General features: G+C 46.4%; 1 protein-coding gene across 1 annotated transcript in view; it reads left to right on the top strand.

Moving 5' to 3' along the window:
* The window catches only part of DIP2C (DIP2 acetate--CoA ligase C (putative)), a gene marked incomplete at its 5' end in the record, with an annotated part of 296244 nt that overhangs the window by 132152 nt on the left and 141579 nt on the right, over positions 1–22513 (top strand). Inside the window, one exon of the mRNA XM_086950634.1 lies at positions 20071–20182. Coding sequence (XP_086806760.1) covers positions 20071–20182 — 112 coding nt within the window. The remainder of the gene's footprint in view (positions 1–20070; positions 20183–22513) is intronic.

Below are 22513 nucleotides of genomic sequence, written 5' to 3'. Positions count from 1 at the left end.
ACATTTTGCCAGATTCTCCGCAGTTGTTAGGTTTGAGTTGTAACCATCATTTTGGTGTATTTTAACCAACCCATTTTTGCCAATATTATTTTAGAATGAATAACACGAGGACAACAGATAAGACACACGATCTACTATGTGTAAACTGCATTGAAAAAAACAGATATGGTTAAGTGGCTAGCAGTAGGGCCTCTTGGTGGCATCCACTGGTGCCAAGAGCGCCAATGCCGTGGCAACACCTTGAGAAGGAGCTTATCTTAGCTAGCAGCGGCTGTCATGCTGGACACTGAGGTTCACTTTTTAAAGTACTTAAGCTTGCGCCAGTACATTCTGGCATGCCACGCACTGGTAGCTTATATAAAAAATAAAACACACCGAGGACACGCTAAAGGTGTTACACATAGAAGGTCTAATTAGCATATATTAGCTCTCAGATGTCTGACTATTAAATTAGAATAAATATCCCCTGTGCCCTTCTTGCAGAATTGTATCTGCTACCTGATGACTTCAGCTATATTTTGCTTAATGTCACGCGAGCAGAGCGGGCATTTGTAATTGCATTTCTGGTGTATTCAGTAATCAATCGCAAAAGATTACTGCCAAATGCCTTGAGCAGCACAGACGTATCACATTCACTGTGCACAGTCAGAAGATAAAGTAGTGAGTTGGTCACGGTATTTCTTGCATTTTGTTTTTGGTAAAGCAGAAAAAAAGTGTTCCAAAAGATGTACTTCTTTCCAACAGCAAACCCATGCACCAGGAATATAACGACACCACAAAGATTTACAAAGCCACCAATTTAGATTGACAACTTCTTGGGTGCAGCCGGGGCACACGTCCTAAAAAAAGAAGTGGAGGGGACTAACCAAGTTAGGCAGCATGCAGGGAACATCAGGGAGCTTCACATCATGACTCATGGCATCGCATGCGGCATCCCAATCCGTGACCTGACAAAAAGTGACGCCACAAGAAGTGACATCAGATCATTAGACCTACCACTTATGTTTAGCATGTCTGTCATAAGTACATGGTTAAGTACAATTGTGGTTCTGTTGGGTAAGGCAAATCACTTTGACAATGCTAATAAATGCAACTCAAACGTTTAGAAAATCTCTGAAACACAAATGCACTGAGGAAATAAATGTTCGAGGCATGTGGGCTGCTGAATTCATATCTGTGCATAGATCGCCACCTAGTGTTGGGTCCGGATGATTGCACATTGTTGTCCTGGAAGAGTCTTTGAAGTATCACGAGGTAGGTGGCTCCTCCCCTGGACTACAGTGCGCATGGGCATCGCCTCCATCCCCAGATTGTTTTTTTCCGCCATTGGGTTCGGATTTGTTTCGGTTCCCTCTGTCGGAACCGATAGTTGTTCAACTTCTAATCGAGACCAAAAGGTCTTTAGGCTGGGCGTCGGTATAGTTGCGTACGAGTTTCTTTTCTGACTCTCAGCTCCCATCTCTTGCTGCCCTTCCACGTGCCTTCGGCGCGGACGGGCCTACACTACACTTTGCTATGGAGCGAACTCCGTTTAAGAAGTGCCCGGTGTGTAACTCCAAATATTCACACCTCGACGTGCACCCTGTGTGCAATACATGCTTGTCACCGGATCACCACGAAGACAGCTGCATGGCGTGTTCGAAATTCCGGTGCAAGAAGACTTTGAAGATTCGTCGGGCCCATAGGCTCCAGGCTAGGTTATCGACTGCGGCGCCCCCACCAGACGACATATTCCAAGAATCTGTCGAGGGAGAAGACGACGGGCAAGGTTCGGGCTCTAGTCCCGCGTCCGAGGAGGAGACCTACGACGCGGGTTACGAGAACTTTGACGAAGTCACCGACGAGGTAGGGGACGACGATCAGGCTTTTGCCACTATGGGGGATAGCTCGGAGGAGGAGCATCCCCAAACAGACTCAGGGGTTATTCCCCTTCATACGGCCCAGGTCGAGGGATCGCCTCCGGGCCTTACCCAAGATCTAATTCTGAGTCCTGCGTCCCCGCCTCCAGGCCCGGTCACGGACGTTTATGAGCCGCCACTTACGTTGAAGAAAACGAAAGTGAAGCCAACTGGTCACGCACCCTCGGATGCGAAACCGAAACTGAAAGTTGCGCTGGTGCAGAAAGTTCTGGAGGCGTCAACTTCCAAGAAGATCAAAATGGCCGACTCGAAGAGCCACGCCAAGATGGCCGACCCGAAGCCCTCGGGGTCGGTGCCGAAGGCGAAATCGTCCGACGCGGCCGCGTCGGCTCCGAAAGGGGTTGTGGACCCGAAGACGGCTCCGAAGAAGCGTCAGGGCGACGACGCACATGGGCATGGGGCGTCGGCCCCGAAGAAGGTGCCAGCGGGTGATCAGGCTCTCGACGCTGAGAAGTCGCTCGAGCCGGTCAAGCCCTCTCCGGCCTTGACGATGAAGGTGACGGAATCCCTGCAGCGGATACGAAAAGACAGTGTGGTTCCCGCCCCGGGCACTGTGACGCCTAAGCTCACGCCTAAGCCTGCGAAGGAGCAAACGCCTATCCGTTACACCCTTCCCCCCAAGTCGGCACCGAAGGCCTTCGCGCCGAAACAGGGCGGACCCTCGAAGGAGGTATTGGCACCGAAAGCTGCCTTGGTGGTGTCGAAGCTTCGGCTCCAACCGCTTGCTGAGGAGGAACGTCGTGAGGTAATCATCGACGCCAACACCGGGAAACTGTCTCTCCTCAAGAGGAAGATCACGGCGGAGCCGGCGTTGGAACATTTTAAGATCCCTCTCAAAAACAAAAGGGACTCTGCGGAATCTTCGGCGCTGGTGGAACCTGTGTCCCCACAAGCCCTAGGACACTCGCCAACACATTCCGCCGCAGGCGATGCGGACGAGGAAGACGCCGAGTACAACTATCCGGCGTACTCGGATCCGGAGGAGGAGCACGAACCTTGGTCGGCCGGAGGCGACCCAGATGACCCGCAGTCGGGCCAGGACGCGCAACTTTTTGCGGCGAAAACGTCCCCGACTGAGGACTCAGCGGCCTTTAACGCTCTGATCGAGAGAGCTGCGGCTAACCACGACGTCGAGCTGCACTCGGACCCCGTGGATGTGGACTTCTTGTTTGACACTTTCTCTGTAGCTGAAAAGTCAGTCAAAACTCTGCCGATGCTTAAAGGGGTGCTTAAACATGCAACGGAGGTCTTCAAGGAGCCCACCCGGGCGCGTGTGGTCAACCCTCGCATCGACAGGAAATATAAGGCAGCACCCACGGATCCTACATATATCAGGGGACACTTGCCATTGGACTCCTTGGTTGTTTCCAACGCTCGGAAGAGGGCGAACTCTCAAACTACTGGTGACGCTCCTCCCCCAGACAAAGAGTCGAAGATCTTTGAGGCCTCCGGCAAACGGATTGCTGCACAAGCAGCTAATATCTGGAGAATATCTAACACACAAGCCCTGCTTGCACGTTATGATAGGGCCCATTATGACACCTTACAGGCCATACTGCAACACTTGCCTGACCAATACAAGGAGGCAGGGGAGATGCTGATTCAGGAAGGAAAACTCATTACGAATGCATCCATCAAATGTGCACTGGATGTGGCAGAAACAGCCTCCAGGGCTATCAATACCAGTGTGTTGCTTAGACGCCATGCCTGGCTTAGAATTTCAGGGTTCAAACCCGACATCCAAACTACAATACTGAATCAAACAGTTAACCCTGACCACCTGTTTGGCCCTGAGGTGGACGCGACCCTGGAAAAAATGAAAAAAGATACGGAAACTGCCAAGTCTATGGGGGCCTTACAAAGTCAGCAGTTTCGGAGTGGTTCCTTTCGCCGCTCCACTTCCAGAGGCACCTCAAGGGGTCAGGCATCGCAGTCCGCACAATATTACAAGAGTAACACCCAGGCCTCATACAACAACAAGGGTAGAGGTGGTTACAGAGGCAATAACGTCAAGGGCAGGGGACGCGGAAACAATAGCTCCAGGTCCACCACCACCAACAAACAGTGACGTCTTGTCACTGCCCCCCGACCATACAACACCGGTCGGGGGGAGACTCCAGCAGTTCCTGCCGACGTGGAAGTCCATCACCACGGACAGGTGGGTGAGGTCTCTTATCCAGTACGGGTACTGTCTAGAGCTTACTTCCATTCCACCGGACATACCCCCAAGGAGCTGTCCTATGTCAGGCGAGCACTTGACCTTGTTGCAGCAAGAAGTTCTAGTCATGCTGCAAAAAGGGGCGATAGAGCTCGTTCCATTCCAAGAGCGAGGAACAGGGGTTTACTCCCTGTATTTTCTGATCCCCAAAAAGGACGGATCCCTCACGCCAATCCTGGACCTCAGGCCCCTAAACTGGTACATCCTCTCGGAGCACTTCCATATGCTCACGTTGCAGCAGGTGCTTCCCCTGCTTCAGCAGGGGGACTTCCTGGCTACGCTGGATCTGAAAGATGCCTATTTTCATATCCCCCTGCATCCTTCCCACAGAAAGTATCTCAGATTCACGATTTTAGACCAGCATTACCAGTTCAGGGTTCTGCCGTTCGGGGTCACCACGGCGCCAAGGGTATTTACAAAGTGCCTAGCGACTGTGGCGGCGCATCTCCGTCGCCAGAACGTCCACGTCTTTCCCTACCTGGACGACTGGCTCATTCAGGCGAGGACAGAACGACAGTGCGTCCACCATGTGTCACGCACCATTCATCTCCTGCACGATCTGGGATTCTCTCTGAACTATCCAAAGTCCCATCTTCAGCCCGCCCACGTGCGACAGTATCTGGGCGCGACAATAAACACTCTGGCAGCCACTGCGCAGCCAAATTCCGTGAGAATCGCCAGTATCCAGGCGCTGATCCAGCGGTTCAGACCTCAACACTCGCTTCCAGCGAAGGTGTTCATGCAGTTGATAGGCATGATGGCCTCCTGCATCTCCATTGTCCCGCACGCGAGACTACATATGCGTCCGCTTCAGGAGTGCCTGGCACGTCAGTGGACTCAGGCTCATGGGCAACTGACAGACCTAGTGTTGGTGAGCGGTCGGGCATACAACTCTCTGCATTGGTGGAACCCACACAACCTTTGCAAGGGCCGACCATTCCAAGAGCCTGTGCCACAGATTATCCTGACGACGGACGCCTCTCTCCAGGGATGGGGAGCGCATGTACTCCAGTACACGGTGCAGGGACTCTGGACACTACAGCAAAGGAAGATGCACATCAATGTGTTGGAACTGATGGCGATCTTCATGGCCTTGAAGGCGTTCAAAGTACATCTGTGCAACAAGGTCGTGTTGATCCGGACGGACAACATGACAGCCATGTACTACATTCAGAAGCAGGGAGGCACACACTCTCCACAGCTGTCTCATCTGGCTCAGAGCATGTGGAAGTGGGCCATTCAGAGGAACATCTTCCTCATGGCAGAGCATCTCCCGGGCAAGGACAATCAAATGGCGGATCTGCTCAGCAGGCACAGCCATCAAATGCACGAGTGGGAGATACATCCATCAGTACTCCAACCGTACTTCCAAAGGTGGGGTCATCCAGAGATAGACCTGTTCGCCACAAAGGAGAACGCAAAATGCCAAAGCTTCGCCGCCAGGTTCCCACACCCGCAATCACAGGGCAATGCGATGTGGATGAACTGGTCAGGCAGATTTGCGTACGCTTTTCCCCCAGCACCTCTGATACCGCTGGTGGCACGCAAGCTCAGGCAGCACTCGATGACTCTCATCCTGGTTGCTCCAACGTGGGCTCGCCAGCCGTGGTACACCACGTTTCTGGAACTCTCCGTGGTACCGCATCAAAGGCTTCATCTCACTCCCAGCCTTCTGACGCAGAGCCATGGCGACATTCAGCACCCAGATCCGCAACAGCTCAACCTGGCGATCTGGCTCCTGAAGTCCTAGAGTTTGGCTACCTCAATCTTCCTCCCGATTGCATGAACAGCATTCGGGAGGCAAGGAAGCCCACTACGAGAGCTTGTTATGCGGCTAAATGGAAGAGGTTTGTCATCTACTGTGTTAACCACGATATTGACCCGCTGGATGCTTCCATTCAAAACATCATTTGTTACCTGTTCCACTTGTATCTATGCAATCTGGCGTACTCTTCCATCCGCATTCATCTGTCTGCTATGGCAGCATACCTCCAGAATAGGCAACACCTGTCACTCTTTAAGGTCCCTGCTATCAAGGCCTTTCTGGAAGGACTCAAAAGGGTCATTCCACCAAGGACCCCACCAGCTCCAGAATGGAACCTCAATGTGGTTCTTACAAGGCTGATGGGTCCTCCCTTTGAGCCACTGCACTCTTGTGAGCTTCAGTTCCTAACTTGGAAGGTTGCGTTCTTAGTAGCAATTACATCGCTACGGAGGGTTAGCGAGCTGCAGGCGCTCACCATCCAAGAACCTTTCTTCCAGGTACATGCTAACAGGGTGGTGCTCCGCACTAACCCGAAATTCCTACCCAAAGTGGTATCACAATTCCACATAAACCAGACAATTGAATTGCCGGTGTTTTTCCAAAACCCGGAGACGCTGGCGGAGCGCATGCTCCACACCCTTGATGTTAAGCGGGCCTTGATGTACTATGTAGACAGGACAAAAGATTTTCGCAAAACCAAGCAGCTTTTTGTTGCTTTTGCCACACACCACAAAGGGAACGCTATCTCCAAAGCTGGGATCGCTAGGTGGATAGTAAAATGCATTCAGATCTGTTACGCTAAAGCTAAGCGCACTCTAACTATCCCACCGAGGGCCCACTCCACCAGAAAGTTGGGGGCCTCTATGGCTTTCCTAGGTAACATTCCCCTAGAAGATATCTGTAGAGCAGCCACATGGTCTACCACACATACTTTCACTAAGCACTACTGTGTAGACGTGCATTCCAAACAGCAGGCAGCTGTTGGTCAGGCTGTTCTAAAAACACTTTTTCAGACTGCTGCAGCTGGCACTGGCGGCCGCCGCTAATGGAGGGACTGCTATGTATTCTATGCACAGATATGAATTCAGCAGCCCACATGCCTCGAACTGCAAATGCTACTTACCAGTATGCATCTGTTCTTGGCATGTAGGGCTGCTGACATTCATATCGCCCACCCTCCTCCCCGGCGCCTGTAGCAGCTGCAGTACTTCATTCATAAGTATATATGTATATGCTCATAGCATGGTCATCACTCACATTCTTCACTCCATCTCTGCCAATGGCTAAAAACAATCTGGGGATGGAGGCGATGCCCATGCGCACTGTAGTCCAGGGGAGGAGCCACCTATCTCGTGATACTTCGAAGACTCTTCCAGGACAACAATGTGCAATCATCCGGACCCAACACTAGGTGGCGATCTATGCACAGATATGAATGTCAGCAGCCCTACATGCCAAGAACAGATGCATACTGGTAAGTAGCATTTGCAACTCAAGCAATCTACTGAAAAACTTCATATAGACAAGGCATTGATTTCATGCGATTATTTTATATATCAGAATTCATTCATGTTACATCCAAATTTATTCATTGAATGATAACATTAGATTCTCAAAGAAAGACCGTCAAACACAAGTGAAAATTATGTGACAATTGGTGAAAGGTGCTCGGTGCATGAAGCAATGTACAGTGAAATCAAGTAATCAAGTCAAGTCAAGTAATATATATATACAATTACATACAAGGGTTAAATTGGCCAGAATCTATTTCAGAACCAAGGAGTCATAGTGTTCATGTAGTGGCTCCTGGAGTTTCTGGACCACAGGTGAGCGTCGACGTTTCGACCCTAATGCGCTACAGTTGGTGGTTGCTGCTGAGTTGCATTTATTAGCATTGTCAAAGTGATTTACCTTACCCAACAGAACCACCATTGTACTTAACCATAATTACCCAGGTTCTGAGGGACACAGGGTCACCACTTTTTCTTTAATCATGTCATAAGTACATTTCAGCACATTGCAATATTTAACAAATATGATTTTGCGAAGCGTTATGCCAAAAAAGGTGGCGCAGCCCAGAAAAAATTTTGGTTCTAAACATTGAGAGGCATATTTATGAAGGTTTTGCGTCACCCTTGCAATGCATGGGGGCAACACAAGCGACGCAAAACCTAAGTCGGTTTTATGAAGCCACGCAAGGCTACATTGTGTGGCCCTGCATGGGTTAATAAATCCAGAGTAACACATCGCTATTTGTTGCATTGTGTTACTCTGCCTCAGGGACAAGATTAATTCTCCTAGCTATTTTACCAGAGCTTTTAGACCCTTCACATTTAGACTGTCTTAAATGTAAAAATCAGTCCTCTGGCACAATAGGAGACCAGTGCCAAGGGTTCTGGCATCTCAGTCCCTAGTCTGGATAACCATTCTTGCAATTGAAGACAATCAAAGTAGCCCTCTGGGGAACTCCGCTTAACTCCTTACTTAATATCAAAGACTGAACCTAAAAGCCTGAAACATCTTATATTCCTTTAGCCAGTCTGCGTAGAACTTGCCAGTCGGTATTCATGGACTCTCATCTAGTTGCAGCACCAAAATATGTGATATCCTCTCTGCCTTCATCCTTCTGTCTGCATCTCATTCTCTCAGTTCCCCACAGGATTTAACCCAGTACCTCTTTTTCTCTGTCATAAGGCTGGTTCTCTCTTTTCTTGCACCGAAACTTCTGCCATAGGGGTCATGTCTCTTTTGCTGTGATTGCATTGTTGGCCTTTGGGTTGCCCCTATCTTTGTCTCCAAGCTGTAGAATTTCTTGTGATCAGGTGTGGTTTGGCTGTAGTGCTTGACTTAGTTCCTTGCAGATATCAGCCTGAATGGGTGACTTCATTGGAAAGTAGTATTTTGGCTTTTTATATTTTAGTGCATAATTTTGGTAGCCTGTATATTCCTAAAGCCCTGCACAGAGGTTTGAGGGCTGTCATTAAGGTTATAAAATCCACATTTCTCAGAGAACTGTGGGCAATTATCCATATTTGAGGGAGATAACTGATTTTAATCCACTGTGGTTAGTACAACAAAAACACAAATATGTAATATATCTACCTATATCTATAAACTGAAACATCATCCATGCTTCTTTTGTACACAATCCTCGGTAAACGTGTATAGCAGTGGAACTATGAAAATAAGTGCCAAATATCTCAGAATAGTATGAAACATCATTAATGCTATCCTATAAACAACGTCCATAGGTATTGCAGTCTTGTGTTATGTGCAATATTGACCCTACACCATACACTTCATGTGTAGTCGAGTTCATATTGACTATGAACCACAGATGAAAGGGTAGCCTATCCTGCACACCGTGTTCAATCTCTATACAACTATTCAGGGAAAATCAAGTTTCTCCAGATACTAGAGCTGCTTTAAATGACTAACGCCCTACTACGGGCGGTCTTTACCTGCATCAAACTCCTGACAGTCACTGAACCTACACTGAGAAAAAGAGTGAATACAAGTAAATGTGAGTACTGTTAACACTGTTTACTTTATGGATTCGGTTTACTCCGTACCACACTGTTTGTAAATGGTAAAACTCATCGGAAATAGACCACAGAGTATTCAAAACAGTCGACTAAGAACAGTGTACATTTTATACAACAGTTGTCAAAAAATGTACTATTTGCTAATAATAACCAACATCTGAAAATGCTAAAGATCATACCTGCACCCTTGATACTGTTGTTAAAACGTTACTGATAGCCCTTCTTCTGAAGCAAAACAGGCATGCTCACATAGGTTAGTACCTGCTGTACACACTCTTCCATTTTAAGTATAAATGATCATACTGACACGGTTCTCTCTAATAATTCAAGGCTACTTAACAAAAGTTATTAGCTCCTCCTATAGGAAACGTTTTCTGCAGAACCAAAAAGCTAAGTAGAGCATAAGGAATAAAAGTCAACTGTCCCTTTCACACAAAGTTACTCTTAAATTGCAAACATTTATATTGTGTTCAATGCTTCTACATAGCTAAGGGGCATTAGGCGCACGCACATTTTATAAACACTTGCACCCATTAGCTGCACTAAAGCGGTACACAATTACATAGAATTAATATGGTTGTTACGCGCCCCTAAGTAAACTCTAAAACAAACTTGCACACTCTTTGGATGATGTTGAGTGATATCATCAATGATGCCTATTGAGATGTCATCAGTGATGTTATAGACCATGTCATGGGTGATGTCATAAGCAGAGCACGGCAGGGCACACAAGTTCTATTTAGTGCTTCTAACTATAGCTACTGAATTCCTGTTTTTTTTTTTTTTGTTTAACACATTAACGTTGCCTTTGAGAAATTCGCTTAACTAAAACGTTAATTTAACCTTTGTTTTTTTCCCCTGAATTTCTACGGTTTTATCAAAAAAAGATCCTTTTATCACACCAACTATTAACGTTATTTTAACCTTTGTTCTTTTCAGTGAATTTCTAGTTTTTTTTAAGGTAATTATTTGTATAATAACTTAGTGTATGTGTGGTAGAATGACTTTATAATAATATTTGCTGTGTTCAGACCTTATTTTGGTAAAATATTGTATTTTTTATTTTAACAAAACGGGATATGGTTCACAGTTTGCACATTCTTTGTAAAGTGTGCGAGTATTAAACAGATAAATATTCAATAGAAATAATTTATTTGCTTAGTTATTTTAACTCTGATATCAAGACATGTCCCAAGCAATCTTTTTTTTTTAGGTGATATTACTCTCGTGGGAAGATCGCAAGAAGTTTTCCCGACACTTGCAACATCGCAAAGTTCTAATTTCCTTGTCTTTATCATGTTTTTTAGTTATTTAATGGTAATCTATAATAGAGTAGTGAATGAAAGATGATCACATGTATCATAATCCCCTTTAATGGTCTTTCAAAGGCTTTTACTTTAGCTTCATTATTAACGCTCACAAACTCTGTTTCATTTGAGTTGCTTCATGGTAGTTTTAACCAGTTAATAGCACTTGTACTGTAGTAATACACACGTTTCTCTCCCTGCACAATCGAGCATGCAGATTCTCTCAAGATCGAGCAAAGACCGCATGGCAGGGTCATTCTGTAAATTTCCATGCGACTCTTGTGGGATCGAACCAAAATTTGATAATCAGCCAATAGAAAATCTCATACTGTTTATCAAGTAACTGTGGTCCTTGCAAACAGCAGTTGGTCACTACCTGGCCTACGTTTGTAACTGGCAAAAATCTACCAATTTAATTTATAATTTTGTAACCCTCCCATTTTTTCTGTACTCTTATAACTCCATATTGCTCCTGAGGCTTACTCATTCTGCTGAGCACTCATCTTGTGACTGAGATATCCATACTGCTCCATTGTTCACCTCTGGATGTAGGGACACAGCTTCATCCACTCGGCTAGAGAATATGCCATTCCTAGTAGTATTGACAAGCATCTTGGATTTCCAAACTGGAACATAACTTGGATTGGTCATAGAGGTATGAAGTGGCATCAATTATTACCAATGTTTGAGAGCTTTTGGATTGTGAGCATCCTGGCCTGATGATAGTGCACTCGGAAGCGAATGACCTAGGCAGAATCATATCATAAGTGTTGCACTTGAAATCTAAATGAAGGAGACCTTTTCACAATTGAAGTCTCTTTCCTCTACAGCCTTTGTATAGTCTAATATATGTCAAAGGCAGAAATGGCAATGTTCAAAAGAGTTTTGTGCTAAGATTGAGAAATCCCGGAAGCATGTCAAAACTGTTTCTGCATTTATTCGTGAACATGGAAAGGGCTCTATATGTCATAAAAACATCTGGTTTGGTATGCCAGGTTTCTATAGGCGATATGAAGTGCGCTTCACCCCAGAGGGAAACAGGATCTTCCTTAATAACCTCAAGGAATAAATCCAGTTCTGTGTGTAACTGAACATTACACCCCATAAACACAAAGGCTCTGGTTAGTCACACCATTGCATCATAATGTGATTATCTCACTGACGACTCTCCACAGTCTATCAACTGTGTACAGTAGAACATTGGGAGAGTCTGGCCTCTCCTGACACCTTCCATGAAGCAAACAAGTGTGTAGAGTAGTGTGTAAAGAGACACTCACTTAAACCTTTCCCCAGGCTCAGATTTATGCATAGTAGGGTGTGGAAGGTACACACCTCACATGTAAGACCTTACTATTCCATAGTAAGTATAACAAGCACCAGCCTCTCCACTGAGACCTCTTGCAAGGAAAATAAACGTATATATTAGGATACGCAGTGGTGTCTGGTAAGATAGGTAACAGTCCGCTAACACATCTGACCAGAGAGGTGTCTGTAGTAAGGTTTGAGAGAAAAAATATCTCTGCTCATACCTCTTCCCATGCTGGCAGGTATATATAGTGGGCTTTAGGGAGGAACTGCCTGTTTACTGATGCATCTCTCATGCATGATAAGTCTGTGTAGTAGTGGAAGGGGGGGAGACTTGCTTCTCTCCTGTGACCTTTGTCTTGGATGATAGGTGTGCCAAATTAGGGTGTGAAAAGAGGCTTACATCTCTGGTCACAGCGCTGTCCAAGATGACAGATGTAAAAGTAAGGTGTGAGCATGAATTTACCTCTATTCTGAGATGTCTGTCTTGCATAGAACTAGAGACTGTGACATGTCAGCTGAGACATCTCCCCAGAGTAATATATGTGCAAAGTAGGCTGTGGGTATAGAAAAGGAGTATCCTACTGCTCAGAACTGTCTTGGTTGATTGGTGTGGATAGTTGAATATGGGGACACACTCCTCTCCCTGACCTCTCCCCATGAGTACAATGAGGCCTAGTAGGGTATGCACAGGCACAGACTTCTCCACTGAAAAGTCTCTCCAAAGTCACAAGCGCATACATAGTAACATTTGCAAAAGAATGCCATCTTCACTATCACATCTCTACCAGCTGATAGCAGTGCGTAGTAGAAAATAAGTATTCCCCAAAATCTCTCTTGTATGATAGGTCTGTATACTACAGTGAGAACATGGACTGACCTCTCTAATGATACCTCACTGTTGCATGAGAAGTCACCCTACTTGGGTATTCAAATAATTGCCTACTCCATTAATAATTCTCTATAGCCTAAAAGATATGCTTAGTACCATATAGTGATGTATACATGCAACAGCACTTCTGCATTCCCTGAAGATGGAACTGCCAGTTGTAGTCCACATTACAATACTGTAATAATAATAACATTTATAACAACTGTTAAGCAAACAAATCTGGAGTAACTTAAAACTTTCTTTTAAAAAAAAAATGTTAACCACAAAATCAGTCACCACTTCCACGTGTCGCTGGTCATTAGCAAAAGAAAGTATGACATTGTGACACAGTAAACACACTGGAGGATACACCTCCCATAACTTTATCACAGCAAGCCCTGCATAAAGTGTTCCAACAATTTAATCCAGATCTTGGCATGTTTCTTGGGGCAAACCCTGGGCTTTGTACACCATTCTTTCTTGCTGAGCACACCAGCCCACCCCACAACATCACAGAGACATCAAGGGTGGATTGGTAGACTTCCATCCCATCTACTTGCTATGTCTCTTTTTGTCACTCAAGCAGCTCCCGATAAGCACTCGTTCCATCTGTACCCTCAAAGATACCCAGGAAGAGTTACCTCGGCGAGTGTTTCACCTCCCACCCAAGTACTTTTGACAGTTCCTCATCTACCGTGGCCCAGTAGCTCAAAATAACAGACCATGTGATAAAAATCTGCAGGAGCATATGTACATCTGAAGCATGTCAGACTTGGAAGGAGGTGTGCTTTGTGGAGACTAATGGTCGTGAGGTAGGCACTATACAAGTAATATGTCTGGACCAGTCGCAGTCTAGAGGATATCGTGATAGTGCGGGGGACCATCATAGCATCAGGCCAATCGTCGTCCTCCAGCTGTCCCACTCACTTGTCCCATTGAACCCGCAGGTTTGTCAGGCGCGTTGATGACTAGTGAACGATAAATCTGGGAGGTAGTTCCCTTCGATAATGCACCCATCAGGATTTTCATCTCTAGGGGGTCTGAATTCAAGGCGTGTCGTACCCGGAAGAATGTGTCTCCCCAGTACGTGCCGCAATTGAAGATATTTATAAAATTGCGTATGTGATAGGGCATATGTTGACTGACGTTCTTGGAAAGAACACATCCGGGTGCCAGACAAAACATTCCCTGGCAGGGAAATACCTATGTTGTCCCAGTGACGAAATCCCTCCAGACTAGCAGTGTCATGTAACCATCACCCCTTCTACAAAGAGGTATACTAAGTGAGCTTGGAGTCCCAGCCAGAGTGTCGGAGCACAGCACATCAGCTAAGAAAAACCACACGGGTCACATCTGGAATTTTCTTAGGGAGCCATCCCTAACACGCCCTCAAACCCCATTAAGGTTAGCTCCCGGATTGACCACCCACTATTAAGCCAATCATTTATAACCAGGGTCTGAGATGCCAATTATTAGAATTATAGGTTAGCCATGCCCAGTCCACCATCATAAGGCGCCCACTGACACCTTGTAAGAGTCAGCTGCCGCCTGGATTTGTGCCAATGAAAGGATATCGCCAGGGAGTCCATCTCCCTGAACCAATGTCGAGGTGTATCAACTGTGAGAAGATCTGGAAGAGATATAAGAACTTTGGCGGAACCATTATTTTATAAAGAGCAACCCATCCTATCACGTTGAGAGGGAGGGGTTGACATTTTTTCTGGCCTGCCTTTACTTTGTGGGTCAGCGGGGTAAAATTAAGAGACCATATCATCTCAAGATGGAGTGCAGCATGGATACCCAAATAGAGGAAGCTTGAACTCCGCACTGGTATGGTGTCCTGCACTCAGTACACTCCAGAAAGGGGTGGAGAGGCACTAGCACATACTTTGCCTTATTAACCTGCAGACTGGAGGCCTCTGCATAAAGCTGAAGGAGACAAAGGTAACACAGGCTAGTCTCTACGGGTTTAGAAAAGAATAGGAGGACAGCATCAGCATTTAGTGCGATGTGATCATCATGTACCGTATCCCACCCCCACACCTGTGCATTACTGCAGGGGCTCGATGGCAAGGGCAAAAAGGAGAGGGGACAGGGGGCATCCCTGACTAGTACCCCGACGAATAGGGAATGGATTGGAAGCTACGCCATTGTACTGCACTCTTGCAACCAGGTTGGAGTACAGTTGTTTGCCATAGCCTCAAAAATGAGGCCCCAGACACACCTTCCATAGACCCTAAGCCAGGTAATATAAGTGAACTGTGTTAAAGGCTTTCTCTAAGTCTATTAACAGGAGATGCTGGTGGGCCAAGGCAATATGGAGGCGTCTGAGGCAGTGTCTCGTGCCCTTAGCTGGCACGAAGCCACACTGATCTAGGTTTGAGAGTATTAAGAGTCGTTTTCAGGTTTGTGTATAGTATTATGTCAAAAATATTTATTTCTCTGTAATTACATTAAATGGGCTGGTATGCCACATGGTAGATGGAGGAGTCGATTTTGGAATTACCATAATGGTGGCCATGTCTAGCACCTGCAGAAAGTGACCAATTTCAGAAGCTTCATTGTAGAGAGCAAGCTAGTGTGGAGAAAGGATCTCCCTGTATTTACTATAAAATTCAGTAGGGCAGCTGTCGGGACCAGGAGTCTTCCTGGTCACCAGGGCAGACAGAGCACTGGCAATTCCATCCACTGTGAGGGACTGTTCCTAAGCTGGCCTCTCAGTCCGTGATGCCCAAGGTTGAGAAATGTCATTTAGAAGGAGGGAATCTAGCTATGCCTTCGGTCTCGCTGTGTACAAGTGACAATAATAATCCACAAATGCTTGGACCATGTCCGGGATATGCTGCCTGGAGTGCCTTCTGCATCGACTATCTGAGGGATGACTCGAGCAGCCATTGGCAGAGTAACCAGCCAATACAATAATTTACCATTTTAATCATCCACTCGTAAACCCTTGCTGTACAGGTGTGCCACACTTTTCTTGCTGTCTCAAGTAAAATAAGGTGACTCTTGGTCCATGCAAGCTCAAGCTTTCGATGAATCTCTTACTGAGGGTCCTCAGGAAGTTGCATTTCCAGTCGAAGGGCATAGGCCCACCTGTTGGAATCTGCCTCCCTCTGGGAATACTCTTAGTGTACCCTCTGACGGTAGCCTTACAGGCCATCCCCAAGATGCTGGCGAATTTCACAGTTCCCTTATTGGTTGGAAACATGCTTAGTTTTTGTCCGCCAGAGCCTGGGAATATGCCTCATCTTTAAGGTGCCACGTATTAAGCGGCCACAGAGGGTGCTGGGGGACAGACCAAGATCCTAGATGGAGGAGTACAGGGGCGTGCTTCGAGATTCCTCAAGGGAGGATCTGAATCCCAGATACACGTAGGCAGTAGGCAGCTGGCATACTCATAATGTATGTACATGGATGGGAATGAGGAGCTGCCGAGGTGTGTGTGTACTGTCACTGCCTAGGATTCAACAGGTGTCACATAGGCAGAGAGCATTTACCCTTTTTGAGAACTGGCGAAACCTCTCACATCTATGCTTTAAGGGGACACCAGTAGAGTTAGCTGCAGCCTTGAGGACCACATTAGAAAATCTGCTAACCACTGTGGTTCCAGGGTTAAATTTGTGAGGGTCTGAAGGAAGGGCTTCAGTGCAGGACAGGGGGAGGGGCATAGAGGCAAAGGAGGTTAAATCCTTGGCCCTCCGCCCCACGTTTGTGGACAAGATACCAGCCCTGAGGCTCAGAGTGAACACGTCTGACCACCATGGGGAAAGAACGGTGAAGGAGGATTGCCACCCCTCTTGAGCCCTGTACATATCCAGCATGGTAGACTCTATCATACCCTTGACGGAGCAAGAAGGGGCAGTGAGCACCTATCAAGTGCGTTGGCCAAGCATCAACACTGCCTGTAGGAAACTATGGGCATAGGGCAGGACCATGATGCGGTCTAATAACCTATTAACATTCCATAACAAAACCTGAAAGGTGCGAAGGTTGACATGTAAAAGTAACTAGGGCAGAAACTGCGCGCGACCTAAGGTGGGCTTGAAATTCCAAATTTGGGCTGCCTCTACCAAGTGTGATGATAGCATCGTGTATGCTGGTGCGATGGGACAAAACATTAAAAAAACAATGATACTTAACAAAATACAGTCACACTGAAGCAAAATAGCCCAACCCACCCCATCAAATCCCACTGCATACTTTTACCCTGGAAGCATCTGTTGCTTGCACTCAGAGCTACCTCGCAACCCCACAATATTACATACTAAACGTGGAGTGGTGGATCCCTCCTTTTAGCAGGATCTCAATTGGCCAATACCTTATAAAGAAGAAAAATACAATGTTTGACAATTTTGACTCCCCTCGAGGCAGCTGCTTGGACACCGGATCAAATCGTGGGACTCTGGGACAGCCCCTCATTAATGGGTATAGGGTGGCAGAGCCCCCTGAGAGCATTGTGTCCAGAGCAAGTTCAAGAGAGGTTGCATCGGTCCGCAGGGTCTCTCCATGGCACCTCAGTTATGACCCAGAAGCATCCACGTCTGGGGAGGGGAAGCTGGTCACCTTGTGGGAACGGGTCAGGACCCTCCTACTCACCTGAGCAGGCACAGGCTTCTTGACTGGAGGCTCTCTCTCAGCAGAGCAGGGAGATTGTTCTGAATGGCAGAGCTGCTTTTCCTCAGTGAGCAAGTTCAATGCAGCTTCCAGCGTGTTGAAAAAGTTTGTTTCCATTCATAGATGACCTTTGGCCGCAGGGGGAGTAGGAGCATGTAAGAGAGGTTGATAGCTTTCAACTTTTGTTTGACCGCCGGTTGGCCAGCACTTTTCTAGTGTAGTCCAGAAACACCTGTATTTTAGAGTTTGTATAGTGTAGGTGTGCATGGCGCGCCGAGCCTCACAAAGGATGGAATCTCAGTCCCTAAATTGAGAATGAGTGATCATAGGCCTGTGCTGGGTGTGAGGTGGGAGGGGGGTTTGGGCGCTAGAACTCTGTGCGCCTGCTCTACCACAAATGAGGCAGATAACTTATCTGCTGGCAAACAGGGCTTAACCACTCTGTGGAATGCGGTGTGTCTAGCCTCTCCATTGAGCTAATTAATCTCAGGTTATTGCGCCTAATATCAAAAGCTATATTAACACATATACACCTCCATAAACAGCTTTACACACTGCAAATATGAATTAGTTTGCCTACATTTGCCTACATTAGTGCACTTACGGACACTTCTCAACAAACATAATAAAGTATATTATTAAATACTTGAACTTGGAGCTCTTTCTTAAACAGAGCGGGAGACACCAGTCTCGTTCAGTTCCAAATTAAGTCAGATCTGCTGAACACAACTCAGAGACTTTCTTCCTCCCAAAAGCACCAAAGACAATCTGAGCTATCTCTGGCTCTACACCCAATCACTTCACAGCATTTTATTTAACCATGCAATTTGAATATTAGCTATTGGATGCATCTTGACCCTTTTATTCTACTTCTCTCCAACAATTTTGTGAGACTCTTGCGGGATCATAAAACACCTTGTGGCCGTCCCAGTAATGTTCCATGCGGGTCTTGCGGGATTGCATGAGCCTCATACCGCAACCCTCACTCCCTGAAGCTTGCGCTGTACTCTTGCAAGACTTTCACGGGATTGCAACAAAATTGTAGGGAAATAGTGGTATACGGGAAGAACTATCGCCTCTACTAAAAGACCTCTGTTGGATGATGGGTGTGCATACTGGAGTTTGAGGAGCTACTGCTCTCTGCTTTCGAACCTCTCTCTCAACTAACTATGCATAGTAGGGCGTGTGCAGGGACTGGCCTTTCCGTTAAGACCCCTTTCTTGCTTAATAGGTGTACATAGGTGGGAATTACCTCTTCTTTCAGACCCTAATCTCAGTCGACGGGTATGTGGATGGAGTAAACTATCCTTTGAGGCCTCTCTCTCAGATGACTGGTGTTTATAATAGTGATTCTGAAGGGACTGCCCTTTCCTCTCAGATCTCTCTCTGAGATGACAGGTGTATTTCTTAGTGACTGGAGAGGGACAGCCCCCTCCTTCCAGACCTCCCTCTCAGATGACAGTTGTGCATATAATGAGCATAAATAGTAGACTTTGATAAACACCATCTCCAGTAAGACTCCTTCCTACAGTTACAAGTGTACATAGCAGAGTGTGTTCAAACATCTCCTACTCCTTCCTACTTTTCAGTATCCCACAAGAGTCTCGCGAGATTGTAACATTTTATTAAAATAAGAATTAACTATTTACTCATCGCAGTAGTTATCTGTTACACACTTCATTTAAAAAACGCTGATCACAATATGCATTCCTACCAATAGTGTATTGAGAACTCATCTACTCTTTATTACTAGCCACAATCCCACAAGAGTCCCGCAAGATTGTAATTAGTTAAAAACAATATACATTAGTTTCCCTTAGACACCTACTCTCTAAATCTAGGGGGACAGCATGCCTTCCCTCTGCCCCCTAATTAACACTTCCAGTTTTTCACAGTAAACAGAATTCTTGCATGTTTTCCTCTCTTCTTTCAAGTGCTTGTATAAAATGCACCATAAAGTTAATGTTCATTTTTATGTGCAGCTGTCTAAAACCCTGAAAGAGCTGGTCAGTGATTTAGAAAACAATATAAACAATTAAACAAAAAAATGCACAAACCTGCATTTAAACATGGAGCATTCAATATAACAAAAAAAGCGGTTGGCAGTGACCTCTCCCGAGTGTGCCATTGAATAGTTTTACACTGGTGTTCAACGTATTCATTCTACGATATTTGAGCTGGTTTGTACGAACTGCTGCACTCCAGAATATTTTTAACAGATTTGTATAGCATAGTTGTGATTACTTTTATTTGGTTGTACAAGTTACCTTTGCAGTACCTTACAAAATATACAAATGTCTTATTGCTTTTAGTGATAACATTTGCTTCTAAACTTTCATTGCTTTTCTTCTGTGCTGTTGGATTAGCCTCTTGCTGCTATTTAATTAAAACTAGACAGTTTTACTGTGAAATGTGGGAAACAAATCTGCAGCATTTAGAGGGCATGATCATACAGGCTTTTCTAATTCATTACATGATTTTGTTGTCAGATTTTTGCAAGTTATTGTCTTTTAATATTCCCAGGTGAGCCGTTCTGCCTGTTTAATGACGACGCAGTTAATTTGCAAATTGTTACGGTCAAGGGAAGCTGCAGCAGCGGTCGATGTAAGAACGTGGCCTCCAATACTAGACACAGGTGAGGCTCTGTGGGAGCTCGATTTTGCTTTAGCAGGAGCACCCTGGAGACATCATATGATTTTATGATAAATATAGTAGTCTTAGGACGTCAAAGTCTTACCGAGCTCTTTACCACTCTTTGCCTCGCGAACCCTACAGGGTCTCGAATATATTACTTTTGTCTTCTTAGAGCATACCTTTAAGTATTTTTGTGTGGTTCTTTGGAATTTATTACATACTTTTATTCAACTGCTTCTTCAGCAAGGTTTTCCATTGATTTACTACCCACTGCCTGAAAAGGGTGGTTCAATTAGCAGTGTCTGTATTGATGGTTTTTTCATGAAAATTTTCCATTTGATAAAATTGTTGGCCAGTATTTTGCTTGAAACTTTCACTTGAAGGCATATTTCATGTAAGAAGGTATATTGAGCTACCATTTTCTGCTCAAACTAGTTTTGCGCAAGTAAAAATGCCAAAATCGTGTAATGTTAAGTTCCTAGAAATTCAATTAATATCGTGAGCGTATTTAAAATTGAACAAGGACCTTGTTATGAAAAAAAGACCGGAGTTGACAATCCCCCCATTTCCTCCTCCTCCCGTTTGCTACCGTCAGTTCCTTTTTTCTGAGCTCTCGTCGTTGATCTTGAGCTCTTCTGCTGCACTTTGTTGGTTCTTTACCAAGTTCCAAAATGTTTTTCTGTGCCATTGTGCTAGGCATGTCTCCCCTGAAGACTTCAAACCTTAAGCAATGGAGCACCTGTAAGAAGCCTCGGATTCAGCTTGAGAGAAATTTAAGGATAGCCATGTCATGGACTGATCCTTGGGGTTGTTCTGTCGGGTGTGTCCGTTTCTTCAACAATATTGGAAGTTCAAGGGCAACTCGGAGGGCACAGCTTACCACCAGATGCACTTTTTAACTCTGACTTCATCAACACGTAGCTACATATTTGCCAAAGAGATTCAGTCCTTGCTAGACCGAGGTTACAGACAGTCCTCAAGATGGAAAGAGGCAGCAGGAGCTTCTCCCACTCCTTCTTGGCGCTTAATTTTGGAACTTTGTTTCTTGAGCAACTTCCTTCGAGCCAAATTCAAAATGCAAATGGACCCGAGTGGTGAATACTTTCATGTGCTCGTCCTCCAGTCCATAGGCTTTTCCCTCCATTTTTAGGTCGAGCCTTTACCATTCCGCAGGAATGGGAAATGGGGAGAATTCAAGTCGGCTATTTTCTCTTCAAACCAAAGGGCTTTCAGCCCGCGGTTTTCATGCAGTGCCCGTCAACATGCACGCGCATCGCATGCAAGCCCAGCCCAGTCCTCCCCTCATTCACGCCCACCCACCAGGCTCTCCCGCCCCCATCAGGCTTCTCTCCCAATCCGCATGCAAGCCCAGCCCAGTCCTCCCCTCATTCACGCCCACCCACCAGGCTCTCCCGCACCCATCAGGCTTCTCTCCCAATCCGCATGCAAGCCCAGCCCAGTCCTCCCCTCATTCACGCCCACCCACCAGGCTCTCCCGCCCCCATCAGGCTTCTCTCCCAATCCGCCTGCCTCCCCTCGCGCATTCACGCCTCCCACCAGGCTTTCCCGCCCCCATCCGGCGTTTCATTTTTTTGTTTCTGGTGCACGGCGCGTTTCTCCTGTCCGAGTGCTCGCACCGCTTCCACCGCCTGGCTGGCTGCTCGCTGGCTCCCTCTCCCTCCATTCATGGTTTTTCATGCATGGCAAAAATCAATCGTGTTTATCAACATCGTGAAAGGCGTCTGCTTTCGTTTTCCACGCGCGCCCTTTTCTCGCGTGCACCTGGGTCAGAAAAGGACGCCATGCTTCTTCTGTCGATTGCTTTGGAGGGGTGGGCTGTGCGCTGCAGCCCCCCACCCCCTTGTTTTGCAGCGCACATGCCGCCATTTGCAGCAAACGGTTCGGGTTGGCCCGACAGATGGTCGTGTCCGTTGTGGTGGTGGTTCAGTCCCCATGTTCCGTTTTCTACTCCCATGTTGGGATCTATAGACGAGCATTTTCTGTACGCATCTGCAGAATACTCAACTGAGGTCCACGAAAATGCTAGGAAGTGCCACGCTGTATCTCAGCGCTCAGCGTTGGTATCTCCTTTTCAAAAGGAACAAGGCAACGCGGGCAGAATATTCAAGTAGAATTTCAGCCTCTCGCATCAGGCTTCTCTCCCAATCCGCATGCAAGCCCAGCCCAGTCCTCCCCTCATTCACGCCCACCCACCAGGCTCTCCCGCCCCCATCAGGCTTCTCTCCCAATCCGCCTGCCTCCCCTCGCGCATTCACGCCTCCCACCAGGCTTTCCCGCCCCCATCCGGCGTTTTTTTGTTTCTGGTGCACGT

This window comes from Lissotriton vulgaris, unplaced genomic scaffold (assembly GCF_964263255.1).
Source record: "Lissotriton vulgaris unplaced genomic scaffold, aLisVul1.2 SCAFFOLD_1411, whole genome shotgun sequence".
In the NCBI taxonomy this organism is placed as follows: Eukaryota; Metazoa; Chordata; class Amphibia; order Caudata; family Salamandridae; genus Lissotriton; species Lissotriton vulgaris.
This window is presented reverse-complemented; position numbering and strand designations above follow the sequence as displayed.